This window comes from Callionymus lyra, chromosome 8 (genome assembly GCF_982586985.1).
Source record: "Callionymus lyra chromosome 8, fCalLyr1.hap1.1, whole genome shotgun sequence".
In the NCBI taxonomy this organism is placed as follows: Eukaryota; Metazoa; Chordata; class Actinopteri; order Syngnathiformes; family Callionymidae; genus Callionymus; species Callionymus lyra.
In genome coordinates, this window is record NC_141825.1 from 20372774 (window position 1) to 20387303 (window position 14530).

General features: G+C 39.3%; 1 protein-coding gene across 3 annotated transcripts in view; it reads right to left on the reverse strand.

The window, feature by feature from the left end:
• tspan9a (tetraspanin 9a) overlaps positions 1-14530 on the reverse strand; it is a 293357-nt gene that overhangs the window by 105379 nt on the left and 173448 nt on the right. The window contains exons 1-2 of one of the 3 annotated variants that reach the window (XM_087796894.1): positions 7380-7400; positions 7232-7311 (exon numbers count right to left, since the gene is read on the reverse strand). In XM_087796894.1, coding sequence (XP_087653020.1) covers positions 7232-7294 — 63 coding nt within the window. In that variant the 5' untranslated portion in view covers positions 7295-7311; positions 7380-7400. Of the gene's footprint in view, positions 1-7231; positions 8141-14530 lie in introns of those variants that run through there. The other 2 variants (XM_087796893.1, XM_087796892.1) reach the window with 2 other exon arrangements.

Sequence of the window (14530 nt, forward strand, 5' to 3'; positions counted from 1 at the left end):
CAGACCACTTGACTCTTATCTACTTTCGTTTGTTTTGAAACCAAAATATGTCCAAACATCAGCTTTAACAGCAGTCACTGTATCCTCTCGTCCTCAGTCATCGCCGGATCTTTTTCGTTAAGCCGCAGAGGACGTAATGACTGCTGCCATCTAGTGGCTTAAAGTTTAATAACAAAAAAAAAGACTCTGAATACTTGCATGTTAATTGATTATTTAAAAAGCGAGTACTGTTGAATATCGATACAGTATTGAGAGAAAAAGTCACTAGTAGGCAGTAATATTCACTACATGCTATCAAAATACAGCAGAAAAATGATGCTTATTTACAAATAAAGTGTCCAATCTTTAAAATATTTGTAGATCCAGATAATAATCATACCATTATCAACATTTTCTGAAAATTATAGTGAGAATTTTTCTTTTTCTTAACATTAATAAATGGAGAAACACAACAATGACTCCTTGGAAGAAGTAATAATACTGTATTATACATGAACTCAAGTTGCTCAAGATTTCAGATGACAATTTAGAAGTTTTAAGGAGAAAGTTTCCTGGTACATCGAAATGTGACGACCCCACTAGGGAGGGGGTCCAGGTGGCAACACGACTGAGCAATCTCAAAGTAAGGGTTCTACTCTGATCCCCTCCCTGGAGCGCCCCTGAGCTCCTCACCCCGTTTCCGAGGGAGAGTCCAGGCCCCCTGTGGAGAAAGCCGATTTCAGCCCTTTTGTATCCAAAATCTTGCTCTTTTGGAACCTTAATCTCAGGACCATATGTTGTTGGACCAGAACCTTCTTTATGTTGGATCTTTATTTGCTCATAGAACGAACACTAAGATACTTATAGAACATAAATCCAAACTCAAATTCAGCTTGCTGATATGGTGACCTATAAAGATTCCAATGGATACGATAAGGATTATGAATGACAACTATAAGAGAATTTACAAATATTGAGTATTAAAGAAGGGAAATAGAATATGAAACTCTACTTCCTGTTAGGTAAAAATACTGTTTACAAAATATTTTGTCCCCTTGTGTGATTAACTTTTCCTTAATATAGACTCTTCAATAAACAAATTTTTAAGGCTGTGACTGTGTTTAACTCCACGAAAATCTAAATTGTAATCAAAAAATTGCCAATATAAAATGCTAAATTAAAAAAAAAAAAACTCAAACATTTTGTTAAACTTTTATGTATTATGACAGTTTTTATAGCACCACCATTGGCACAGGCAAAGCCAAACACACAATTAAATCCAGAAATAATACTGACAGAACAGAAACCATGGAAACCAAATGTGTTGTAATGTTTAAAGATATTTAGATTATTTTAATTCAATTGAAAATACTGAACTTCACTATACACAGGCCTTGTTCGTCCATCTCACATTTGGTCAAAGGGTGTAAAATCGACTCGTAACACCAATATCTATATTCACGATACCGTTTTTGATATTCAGCAGCACTGTATTGATTTTAAATTTCTTAAAAAATATACATTTAATTTTTTTATCATAGTTCTTTTATGGTTTATGTTTCAACAAAGCATGTTTAAACTTAATTAATTTCAAATTATATATAATTAACATGCAAATATTCACACACACACATTTGTTCATTTTGGTCTTGCAATTAAACTTCTGGCCACTAGATAGCATCAGTCATTACGTCCTCCTTTAAAGGAACCATAAAATCCTGCGAGATCCCGAGGACGACTGAGGACGAGCGGATACAGGCGACTCCAGCTGCTTTTAAATTAATTTATTATTTAATGTTTCAAAATAGTTTCCACCAGAAGAGAGTTCACAAGCCGTCACTAAAATGCAATGATCCCTACAATTGTGTATTGAAATACTGTTAGCTAAATAAATAAAGTATTGAATTGCATGGTGGCATTACTGTAAAGTAAGTAAGTAAGTAAGTAATATTTATTTATATAGCGATTTCGAGACCAGGGTCACAAAGCGCTTAAACAATCAAAACAATACTCAAAAAAGTACATAATTTAAAGATCAAGATAAAACTGACAACACAACAGGAGTTCCAGAAAATCAAGGAAAAGCCTGAACAAATAGAAACGTCTTAAGATGTTTCTTAAAGGAGTCAGTAGATCCATCAAGCGCAAAGAGAGAGGAAGATCGTTCCAAAGCTTAGGAGCAACAGCCTGAAAAGATTTCTCTCCTCTGGTCCTGAACCGTGTTCAGGAACCATCAGTAGATTCTGATCCACAGACCTCAGAGCCCGAGCTGGGGTGTAAGGCTGGATCAGATCAGTGATGTAAGGAGGAGCCTGACCATGAATAGATCTGAAAGTAAGAACCAGAATTTTAAAGTTGATCCTGAAAGAAACTGGAAGCCAGTGAAGAGTTTTAAGGATCGGAGAAATGTGAGTTCTTCTACTAGAGCGGGTCAGAATTCTCGCTGCAGAGTTCTGAATCAACTGCAGACGAGACAGATCCTTCTTGTTTAGACATGAAAACAAACTGTTACAATATTCCAGACGAGAAGAAACAAACGCATTGCAGACTCTGTGTTTCTCAATCATTGACCCGCTTAAAGGATTTGTTAAGTGATTGGTGAAATGACGTGTGTTTTAGTGCAGATAAGGGGCGTCAGGTTGGTCTCGAGTCACTGCGAGGCTTTGGGAAACGAAAGAAACGTGGCGTGGAAGGCTTTTGTGGGGGAAAGTGTGTGAGGGTCTTTAAAGAGGGGTTTACACCCGACAGCCTCCGTCGACTTCGAGGAAGTTTTTCCAACGTAAATCAATGAGAGATGAGAGGAATTCACAGTCCACGCTTCCGAGAGCATGTCCGGGTCTAAGCGGGCGCGCCTGTGATCCCCACACTCGCTGCGTAACCGCACACTTTGTCGCGCGTTGTTGCAACACAAAGGTCATTTTCTTTGATGATTGTTGGCTTAAGCGCGGAGCGGTTTGAAGGAGTCGTGCTCTCAATCCCCGCTTCCCAATAATGCTCTAATCTGCCTGAAACTTCCCCCTTCAGCTCAGACTCCTCTAATCCCACATAAGAAAAAGGAGCCAGATGGTCTTGAACAACTGCTCGGGGGGGCCGGAGGATGAGTATGGAGATGCCTGGAGTGCCTGTCGCTGTTTACCTTGTGCTTCAAGTTACCGGCGTTCACTGGGCGGAGAGAGGTGTGTGGGCGGCACGTACAGCAGTGCTTGTGAAGCAGCATGTGCTCACAGCGAGGGAGGAAGATAGCGCCGCCGGGGTGGGTATCATGTGACGCCGTGTGCGCCCCGGCTCCCTTCGCAGAAAATTCCGGGGAGAAAAATGTCAGATCTTCAGAAGGACACCTCGAAAAAACCAGCTGCGGTAACTTTGTGATTCCTGGAGCGTCAGCGGGGGAGCAGCTCTGTCTCAGGGGTGTCGGAGTACAACATGCCAGTGTTCAGGGTTCTACGCGGCGATGACCCAAACCTCTATTCTCAGCCTGTCAAAGTGTGGGGGTCTCAGGTTTGCACCAGTCCAGTGACCGCCAAGAATTGTTGCACAAGACGTTTTTTTTTTTGATAGCAGATAAAATATCTTTGAATCGTCTTTGAATGATTTCAGAAACTTTTCAAATCCATAAACCTTTAGAATCTACAAGGACTCAATAACTATTATAAGCTTATTATATTATAATAATATTGTTATTACAAGCTTATTATAAATAAGTTTATAAGGTTATATATTGATGTATTTCACAGTGTCGATTTGTTATATAACATTGTAGTGTTACGATTTTTTGTAACCTTTTTTCTACTCATATTATGACATTTTTTAAGAAACGTTGAACATATTTGTGTGTGTGGGTGGGTGTCAAGCTAAAGGAAATAAAAAAAAATCCTTATTTCATGTGTATTATTACATTTTATACTCATTAAATTCAAACATAAACCCAAATACATTATATACATAATATTACAAAATTCTTTCTCTTTTTTTTTCTCCAAACAATAAATAATGACTATAACTAACATGTTATATTTAGTTTAGTTGAACTACTCATGAATAATGTAACTATGAACACGTGTCACAATTTTAACCTGTTAAATTCTTTATTTTTACTTTCCTTATAAGGGGCCGTATAAATCAAGTCACACGGCCCCTATGTGGCCCCCAGGCCGTACTTTGCCGAAGTCTACTCTACAGCCAGTTTAAATAGTTTGACAAATATAAAACCAACATTAACGCATATAACATCTGCCTACATTTGAATTTTTTTTAATTGATTTTTGTGAATTAATTAATTTTTTGATTATTTTGCTGGCAAACAATAGGGAATTTCCTCCAATTAACTCAATAATATATACTAATTTATTTATAAATATATAAAATGTACAAAATCAAATCGTGGATTGACTTTCATGAATCATGCTACTGTGACATCACAATGTTCAGACAATATGTGTCATCATCATGACCGGATCATTCGCCGCCCATCGAGTCTTCCGACGTGTTTAATCCCCTTAAGATCTGAAGGCGGAGAGGAAACCCCTCCTTCCATCCCCCCGACACACTCCCCCCTCCCGCCTCCCCCCCGTCCCACGAGACATTGATTAAAGAGTCATTAGGATCAACTAAGGCTGAAGGGAAACACAAGAATCAATCCGCAGGAAGCCGTCACAAGATGCACACTAGCTCCTCGTGAAGGATTACTTGCTGGAAGAATAAATTATTTCGCAGCGGGGTGTGTGTGTGGGGGGGGGGCAATCTCGGGGGCCACTTAATGCCACAGTCAGACTGACCGAGAAAGTCCTCAACTTGTGTTTTCTGTCCGAGGAAGGCATTAAACCAATAAACAGCAAAGCTTCTTTACCACCTTCTTATTTGTGGTGGGCAGCAGCTGGTTATTAGTGTTGTGGGGGGTTCAAACGAAAAGAGTGAATCTCAAATTGAGCCTGTAGAGACCCAAGGAAGCCAACGATAAAACCCCCTCCTGAGACCCTCTAGACAGCGTTGACCTCATGACCCCGGATAAATGTTAGAATCCTGACACACAGGTAGACGCTAATGAGGTCATACTCGCTCCGGGGCTGTGAAAAAAAAAGAAGTTTAAAACCGTCAACTTGGGATGAATGGCCTTGACAAACTCCATCGATGAGGCACATGTCGATGAGAGTGTGTTCCTGAGGTGGGCTTCTTTGCTTTCTCTGACTTAATGTTCTCGTTTGGTCTGAACGTGTGGCCTGCAGTACCTCCACTACTTCCAGGCTGTCACTTCCAATCATATTTTACCTCACACATGGACTCACATCTGCTTTTTACAGTCGGGAATAATAAACATGTCAGTAGTTTATAGCTCCTCCTGGTCATTAACGGCAGCAAAACCAGAGCAAAGCGATTGAAGGGAATTCAATGCAAAAATAAACTGATCTGTCAAAGCAAACAAAATAGAAGAAAAAAGTGAACTTTTCTTTGACAAAGAAAGTGGAGCCTCCTTGTGGTGACAAACGCTGTAGCGGCCTATCTTTTTTTTTAAAAATAAGAAAACTATCGAACCAACACTAATTAAAGATGGAGAATGAATTTGATCGCCTATTAAAACTAGAAAAAAAAATCCACTTAGTTAAAGTATACTGTTGAAGTTTCCCCCCCGTCCTCTGGAGGCAGTAGGTGGACACCAACAAGCTTTAAAGAAAAGTGCATTATAGGTTTTAATGAAATCTTGAATCAATTTTATAATCGGATACCCTTAAAGGTACAGTAGAAAAAATCAGAAAAGCAGAAATATTTTATAATAATATTTAATTTTTTTCCCAATGCCTCTGATTGGCTGAACCGTAGTCCACAGCCCAGGTCATCATGGTTATTATAGAAGAAGCGATATTCACTTTTTTTTTTAACGCATTTTAAATGTAGATTCTTCACCGATCAATAATAAGGAATAGGTTTCTATCATACTATTTTAATTTCCGTTGAATGGCCATGCAAGGAAATGTGTTAATATTACTGCTTAATTAAAAAAAAAGCTTTAGAAACTGTAACTGCAGGAAGTGACGTCATCACTAGGGGGCACCCTGGGCAGTGTGTCTGCTGGTAGAACCCTTAAAAAGGAGTGACGTGATTTCATGTTGAAGACCAGTTGAACAAACCATCATTTACTGTGATCATTCAGCTGCTTAAGTCGTCTTTCGTCAGCGAGTAAATGGACCTGGAATAAAAGACGAATCAAAATGACTGTGATTTACTTATTGTGGATTTTGTGCACAAGAACTAACAAGTCCGAGTTCTGAGTTCTTCATCTCCGTCTCCAAACGTTTACATCAAGCCATAAAACACAGTGACAAGCCTCACAGACACTCTCTGGAGTCACGGCACAAATTAGGGCCAAAAGACGCGGACAACGTCGCCCAGTCATCGCCCGGAGCCGGGGCCACGAGCGCCACTGTCCACTTGTGCATATAAAGAGTGCACAAATGAGATAGACGTGGGTTCTGTTGGCGCATGTGTACGTGTGTGCACTCTCAATGTCGGGCCAGCTGGGATCCTGCTAATGCTCGCTCTGTGTGCCCCACTTAGAAGTGAACTGACACCGAGGGGGCAAAGGGGGTCGCTATAAAGTCCCATTTTCAGGGGGGACATTTCCACGCTTCGCTGCACCCACACAAAGGCTTCATGACCTTTAAGCCGTTTAATCCGTCAACAATCAAAGGGACCCATAGATGCCCATGCATGACCGCCGCACACGCTCGCTTGGCACCGAGGCTCCCACCCAATGCCGCTGATGGTGAGCCCATGTCTCGTCCAGGGGGTTGCAGAAAAAAGACCCCCCTGGGGGGTCATTTAAAAAAACCTTTAGGGACCACGTCTCCTAAATCAAATCTCCACCAGAGCATCTTGTGTTTCTCATCAGACGTCTTCAGTTTCAGCGACAAGCAAATGCAGCATTTCACCTCCATGTTCAGTGTTAAATCATATTAGCAGCTGATTGGGTGACCCTGCTGACCCCCCCCACCCCCCGCCTTCCCCCCCCCTCACCACCACCACACACACACTTGCCCACATACCACCACAATCAAGAAACCCCACCATTAAATATGACTGGAGAAGGAGCGAGAGAGAGAGAGAGAGTGACTGTGTCATAAAAAAATCCCGAAATAGCAACATGAAGAGAGGAGCACATGCAGAGAGGCTCTGATGTAATAATTATAAACGCATGGTCGCGCGAGCATCACACACCACGACTGTCTTTTTGAAATATAACAGAAAGAAGGACACTTACCCAGAAGATGAGATTGAAGACGAACATCAAATACTTCAAGCAGCACAGGCAGCCTCTAGCCATGTTGCACTTCTTGAATTCTAAAAGGAACACAAAGGATAGATCCAGGTAAAAGACCACGTATTTGCTGCCCTTCGGGGAGCTGTACTTGTTGTTGCTCTTGTCTGCGGCGTCAGCAGCAGGGGCAGCCGGCGCCTGCTGCTGCTGCTGCTGCTGCTGCTGCTGCTGCGCGTCTTTGCGCGGCCCCGTGGAGCCGTAGAACGCGCCGGCGGTGAAGCCGCGGCCGCCGAAGGGGCAGCCAGACGTGGACGCTTGAGGGAAGTCGGAGTCGCGGCTGTCTACGGAGGGGCTGCGGTGAATGGCTGACTCCTCACTGCTGGACTTCTCCATGCTCTGATGAAAGTCTCCCTGACGCAGAGTCTAACATAGTCTCAAGTGATGACAGGAAGGTTTCCAGCTCCAGATGGCTCCTCCAAACTACGCCAAAACGTATAAATAAAAAAAAGGGAAAAGCCCAAGATAAAGTATCACAGATCAGGCTCAACTCTCTCTTCACGCTTGGATAATCCTGGAGGAGATGAAGGTCCGAGGAGTAGCATCACTTTTCCAGGATGGAAAAAAAAAAGTTGCAGAAATCCTCCTTTATGGTGAAAACGCTCTCATCCGTCGCTGCTCCTGCTCCTGCTGACCTGGTAACTTTTTGTCTTCTTCCTCTCCGCCGCACTTTGCTGTGTTTGCACGTGCACTAATGCGCTCTCGTCTTCTGTGGTCACTGCCTCCTCCGGCTCGCCTGTCGACTCTCATTCACTTCTTCTCCTGCAGCTCCACTCCACCGCACTGCGCTCCTCTCCCTGCAGCCGCACTCTGGCTGATGCTCTGCTCTCGGCAGACACAACTAACAGGCATTCCCTACTTCCCAACAGGAGCACTGCCCTCCTCCACACTCCCTCTCTCTCTCTCTCTCTCCCTCTCTCTCTCTCCCCTCCCCGCCACTAAGACGACGACCAATGCATCAGCTGCAGACTCACGCTCCTCCTCCTCCTCCTCCTCCTCCTCCTCTTCCTCACTTGCTGTCTTTAACCAGTCTGTGTTGGTTTCCATCACCTCTGCTCTCCACCGGAAACAACAATTTAATGATCAGGGGTTTCGTAGTCTGCATGGGCAGTGGTGGGAAATGTCTGTTTCTATGTGAACTAGTTCAGTTCATAATTTAAGACATTTCGTAAAGTTCACTGCTCCAAGAATGAGATAGTTCAAAGATCAGTTCAGCAATTTTTAAATGAACCTGGTTTAGTTCATAGTTCATAATTCAAAAATGTCTAAACATAAACTGCTCCAAGAATGAACTAGTTAAAAGTTCAGTTAACCAATTTTTTTTAAATGAACTAGTTTAGTTTATAGTTCATTATTGAAAAATGTATAAAAGTTCACTGTTGTAAGAATGTACGAGATCAGTTCACAAATTTAAAAAGGAACTGGTTTAGTTCAAATCCTTAAAGTTCATCGCTCCAAGAATGAACAAGTTAAAGTTCAGTTCACCAATTTTCTAACTGAACTAGTTTAGTTCATAGTTCATTATTCAAAAATGTCTAAAAGTTTACTGATCCAAGAATGGACGAGTTCAAAGTTCAGTTCACCAATTTTGCAATTAACTGGTTTAGTTTTCAGTTCTTAATTTAAAATAAAAAAAAATCCTTAAAGTTCATCACTCAAAGAATGAACTAGTTCAAAGTTCAGTTAACCAATTTTAAAATGAACTAGTTTAGTTCATAGTTCATTATTCAAAAATGTATAAAAGTTCACTGCTATAAAAATGTACGAGTTCAAAGTTCAGTTCACAAATTTTAAAAGGAATTGATTTAGTTTTTAGTTCTTAATAATAAAAAAAAAATCCTTAAAGTTCATCACTCCAAGAATGAACAAGTTAAAAGTTCAGTTCACCAATTTTTAACTGAACTAGATTAGTTCAAACTTCATTATTCAAAAATGTCTAAAAGTTTACTGCTCCGAGAATGTACGAGTTAAAACTTCAGTTCACCAATTTTAAAATGAACCAGTTAAGTTCATAATTAAAAAATATCTAAACATAAACTGCTCCAAGAATGAACTAGTTAAAAGTTCAGTTAACCAATTTAAAAATGAACTAGTTTAGTTCATAGTTCATTATTCAAAAATGTCTAAAAGTTTACTGCTCCAAGAATGAACGGGTTCAAAGTTAAGTTTACCAATTTTGAAATAAACTGGTTTAGTTTTTAGTTCTTGATAACAAAAAAGATCCTTAAAGTTCATCACTCCAAGAATGAACAAGTTAAACGTTCAGTTCACACATTTTTAACTTAACTAGATTAGTTCATAATTAAAAAATATCTAAACATAAACTGCTCCAAGAATGAACTAGTTAAAATTTCAGTTAACCAATTTAAAAATGAACTAGTTTAGTTGAAATGAACTAGTGTCTTAAAAGTTTACTGCTCCAAGAATGTACAAGTTCAAAGTTCATTAAAATTAAATGGTTTAGTATATAGTTCTTTATTTCTTGGTAGTATCCTGGTCTCTGGTGAGGCGGTCTCAACTTCAAGTCTAGTCCCAGCTTTATTGGTGTAAAGCTTGAGACCCCCTAGATGAGAAGCTAGATGGATGACCAGTCAAAAACTCATTCATATCTTTGGTGTGTGGATTGAACCAAAGAAATTCAAACTTACAGAAAGGACACAGATTTTGTCCAAACCCGGAGGCTAGAAACCAACCAAAGACCTTGATTGTGAATGTGCACTACATAATTTAACATAAAATAACTTATACCAACACCTGCCAAAGATTTAAACACAAGTCTATAAAATAAAAAACAACATCAATTCAATTATGATTCAATAATTGTGTTGTTTCAGGACAACAACTATGTTTCTTGTTGTTGGTCTTAGTTACTACACAACCAGGTACTTGCGTTTATTCAACCAGATGAACGTCAAGTTTTCAATTTTTCCCTCTAATTCTTTATGAAGCAGCAGCGACAAGACAAAAACTTTCTTTAACTACAGACTAAAAAATAATAACTTAATTACCTATAATAACTTCTCCAACTTGTGTACACAACCCTGACACCTGGAGATCTATTCACAACATTTTGTCGTTTCCAGAGAATCCGAACATAACCTTGCAGATAAGTGTCATCTCCAGTTGTTCCATTCACGTGAATAATTAAATGAGAAAAATGTCTCATACAAACACAGTTTCCTTTAATTATTCATAATCTCTGCATTATTTCCAGGAAAGCGACTCTTACACGACACTTTCTAAGAAGTAGCAGCTGTTTGTACAACAGCATTTATATTTAAATACATGCGTATTCATATATAGATACATATATTTTACGCTGACAACATCTGCTATTAAATACAATCATAGCGAAATCACATTCACAGCAAAAACAGTGTATTTTTGATGATATTGTGGAGTCAATATTTGATCAGTCTGGCAACAACAGGATGAATAAACCCATCAGCGATGCCATAAATGATCTCACACACTCTCGCAGCAGGTACAATCTACGACAAAAGGCTGAGGCGTGACCGAAGCGCTCGCTCTTGTAAACTTCCGCTCCGGTCGGACGGATGAGCTACTGTTGGATTCTGGTCCTGGTTATTAGTCATCGCTAAGCCGCTGTCCGACCCGGGCGGCTTAATTCACTGCTGAGACTTGGGCTCTGTAACGGTGTCACCACCGGGAGCAGGGAATGTGAGAAGTCGCCCTCAGATCCTGAGCCGTGGCCAATAAAAAAAAAAAATAGGTGGTGCCAGCTCACGCCATCGAGCAAAGGCAGCTTTAAAAATGATGACTCTGTTATTCTGCTTCAAAGTTTTCAAACATTGGATCTTCTTCGTTTCCATATAAATATTGACAATAAAAGCATTTTTAAATGTAAGTAAATACTCCCTAAGCTTGAGTTTGTTTTTCTTTTGTTTAAAAATGATCGAAACAAAAACAAACCTGAGTAATTTTGCACAAACTTACCAAAAAAAAACCATTGGATTGCTCAAAAGGGAGGCGAAGAAGAGAATGCATGCAGGGTGGAATAGGTGGAGACGACTGACAAGGGTGGGGTTTCTTACCGAACATGCTAAGGTAGCTTTAGTTTAGAGCATGATTCCCAACCTGTGGGCCGCAACGGTATTGCAAGTGGGCCGCAAAACCGTTTTCCCAAATGGTATCATTTTTTTTTGGTAATTTTTTAAATGTTAAAAGTGTTTTAAATGTAAATTGAAAAAGGAAATGAGAACGCATTATAATTCCTTCGTATTTATGGGGTTGGAGGTGGGCCGCAAAAGTTTTTGAGACTTAAAAGTGGGCCATTTGTTGGAAAAGGTCGGGGACCACTGCTTTAGAGAGATGAAAATAAAAAGGAGATATAGAAGAGTCAGAGTTGAGGATACTCAGGTATTTATTGGAAGTGGAAAGTAAAAGATAAAAGGACGTGTAGTACTGAATCACATCATGGATATCATCTTGAAAAAATTAAAACACCCTTTCTTGAGGTGGTCTATATGTGTTCACCTGTACAGAATCATTTTCTTATTCTGTTTATGTTCAAGGTCAGAATTTTCAACGTTACACGATAAAATCAATGAAACAGAAGATTTTTTAAATGTAAGTGTAGTATGAATAAGAATAGTTTCGGTTAACATTCGAGCTGGATGAAGGGAATATAGATGCTGCGGTAACTTACTGATAGTTAGACGTTGGAGACGGCAGCGTAAAAAGAACAGAAGCTTTCTAAAAGGTCATAAAAGGAGTTCTGGATAACTGTTCTTGTAGTTCCGATATTTATTATTTCATCTTTCCGTTTTACTGCCGTGATACAAGCACTGTTTGGAAACCCCCCATGGATTGGATTTCAACTCTGGTTCACATTTTCTAAGAAGTAACAGTTCAAATCTTCACCAAAAAGATACGTAAACATGATAGGAGAGAACAACATAAAACACGATATTAGTTACCTTTATTCATTTAAAATGAACATTTTTGACAAGAATGCGTCACTTGTGTGTTCCTGACGAACTTTTAAAAACACTAGGGTCAGAGAACGCATGTATAAGAGCAAAGCTGCTGTTCAGGCTGTAACAAATTTCAATTAAAGCAAAATGATTATCTCAATAATAAGGTTGTGATAGCAGGCCACTGTATAATTGCATGCTAAATAGAGCATGACAGCAGCGATAACGGTATAATTGTCCTTATTGACTCCATGAAACGACTTGGAACGCCGAGATTGTACAGGTTTACTGCGAGGAATTTTAGCTGTTTTAATGGTTTTCTGTCGGCGGCGAGGACCCGGCGATGGCTCATCCTGCAGACAGATGGAGGGAGACTTTCAAGTGGATGGTTTTAGGGATAATACCAGTAAAACGAAATCACCACAGACAGCCTAATCCAGCCTTCTTGTGTTTTTCTCAAGCATAATTCAAAATATCCTCAAGGAAAAGTCTTATCTTGAATAATAACTGAGGGGAACAAATTGAAGTAAAGTGATGGCAAGTGCATGTTTGAACCTTTTTTACATTCTTGTGATATCATGAAATGGCTTGGATTTGACACTGGTTTTGTATCTTAAAACCCCAAAAAGCTGTACTCGCTGAAGGGCATTCATGTCTGATGATTATTTAAAATAGAAAGTTAAAGTCTGGGTCAGACTTCTGTAGTGGTTCCCCCATTAAAAATGTGAAGGATTAACAGAGAACGTTCAACTCCACAGTCAAATCTACTGTAAGGTAAAGGAACAAATTATAGCAACTAGAACAGTGGGATGGATCCAGATTCATGGTTCAAGTTGTACAACAACTTGATATTCCTGTAGTGCTTATGTCCTGAAGGACATGGGAGCGTGACCGTCCAACCTAATTGCATTCTGGGGATTTAAAGAAGGTATGAGAAGGTTTGCATTCAATGGATTTCTTTGCCGTTACTTCAAGTCATAGGTTTCCAGTGTCCAGAAATAAATTCTCAAGTTTTTTTGTTCAGTTTCTTCATTAACTTGGGCAATCTTTGTGTAATGTTTTTAGAAATGATTTCTATCTCATTCAAAACTATGATGGATAACATTAGATGCTACAATATTTATTTCATAACCATATGGTACAAAGGTATAGTACTTAGTACTTATAGTGCTCCCTCCACAATCTATATAAATGTTAAAGGGTAAATTCATCCAAATTTCAAACACTCATTTTCTACTAAGGGTTAAGATTATTTTCAAAGTTATCTGATTCTTTTTGGAGTTATGGACAAAAACGTTTGTTCATATTATTGTAATGACTGCAGCTTAGTTGTCTTCATTTTCATCTTCCTCCAAAAATAAACTTAAAAACATTCATATACCTCGGTGGTGCTCGTCGGAGGTACAACGGTTAAATATAGTGAGTGCTGCCAGAGGACATAATAATGTCTACACTTGAAGTGCTCGCTCGATATTTACCCAGAGTACTTACCGGTTTATATTGTTTGTTATTCTTTAAACATCCTCCACAAATGAGCGTAAAATATGGACTTATTTTCCGGACACAATTTTTGTCTTTGAGGATTAAATCCAAAATGGACATTACAGACGAGAAGTACAAAGGTATTTGGATGTTTTTAAGTGTCTTTTTGGAGGAAGTTTGTCCACTGAGCTCCAGTCGCTTCATTAAAATGAACATACATTTTAACCTATAACTCTAAAAAGGAATAATTACTCTAAAAATAATCCCAACCCTTAGGTGACATGAGGGTGAGTAGAAAAGGAAATTTGACTTTTGGGTGAACTATCACTTTAACTAACAAAGATGTATTAAATATATCCAATAGAGGGTTTAAGTGACGAATTTGTCACGAACGTGTCCTAATATTGGATATAAAAAAAGGAATTTAGGGAAGAAAAAAAACAAAACAACTTGATTGTTTTTTGAAGGGAAAAGAGTTGTAGTTTGGTGTGAAAAGAGTGCTTTGATTCATAGTGTGTGTGTGTGTGTGGAGGGGGGTGGGGGGGGGGATGTTGGAGTGTATGAAGATATTTACTTGGATTGTTTTCCAGGTAAAAAGTGATGACAGCTGCAGTTTTCCCTCTAGCTGCCAAATGTACCTTTGGGAGAGTGAGTGACATTTTAATCTAAGAAAATGAATGTTTACTTTTTGCAGATGATATGATCATATTGGAGGCTGTTTTTTTACCAAAATCCTTCGTCACTGCATGTATTCGGACAGATTAAGCTCACAAACAGGAATCAATTTTTGTGTCAGTTGGAGACTTTGAAATTGATGAAATGAGGG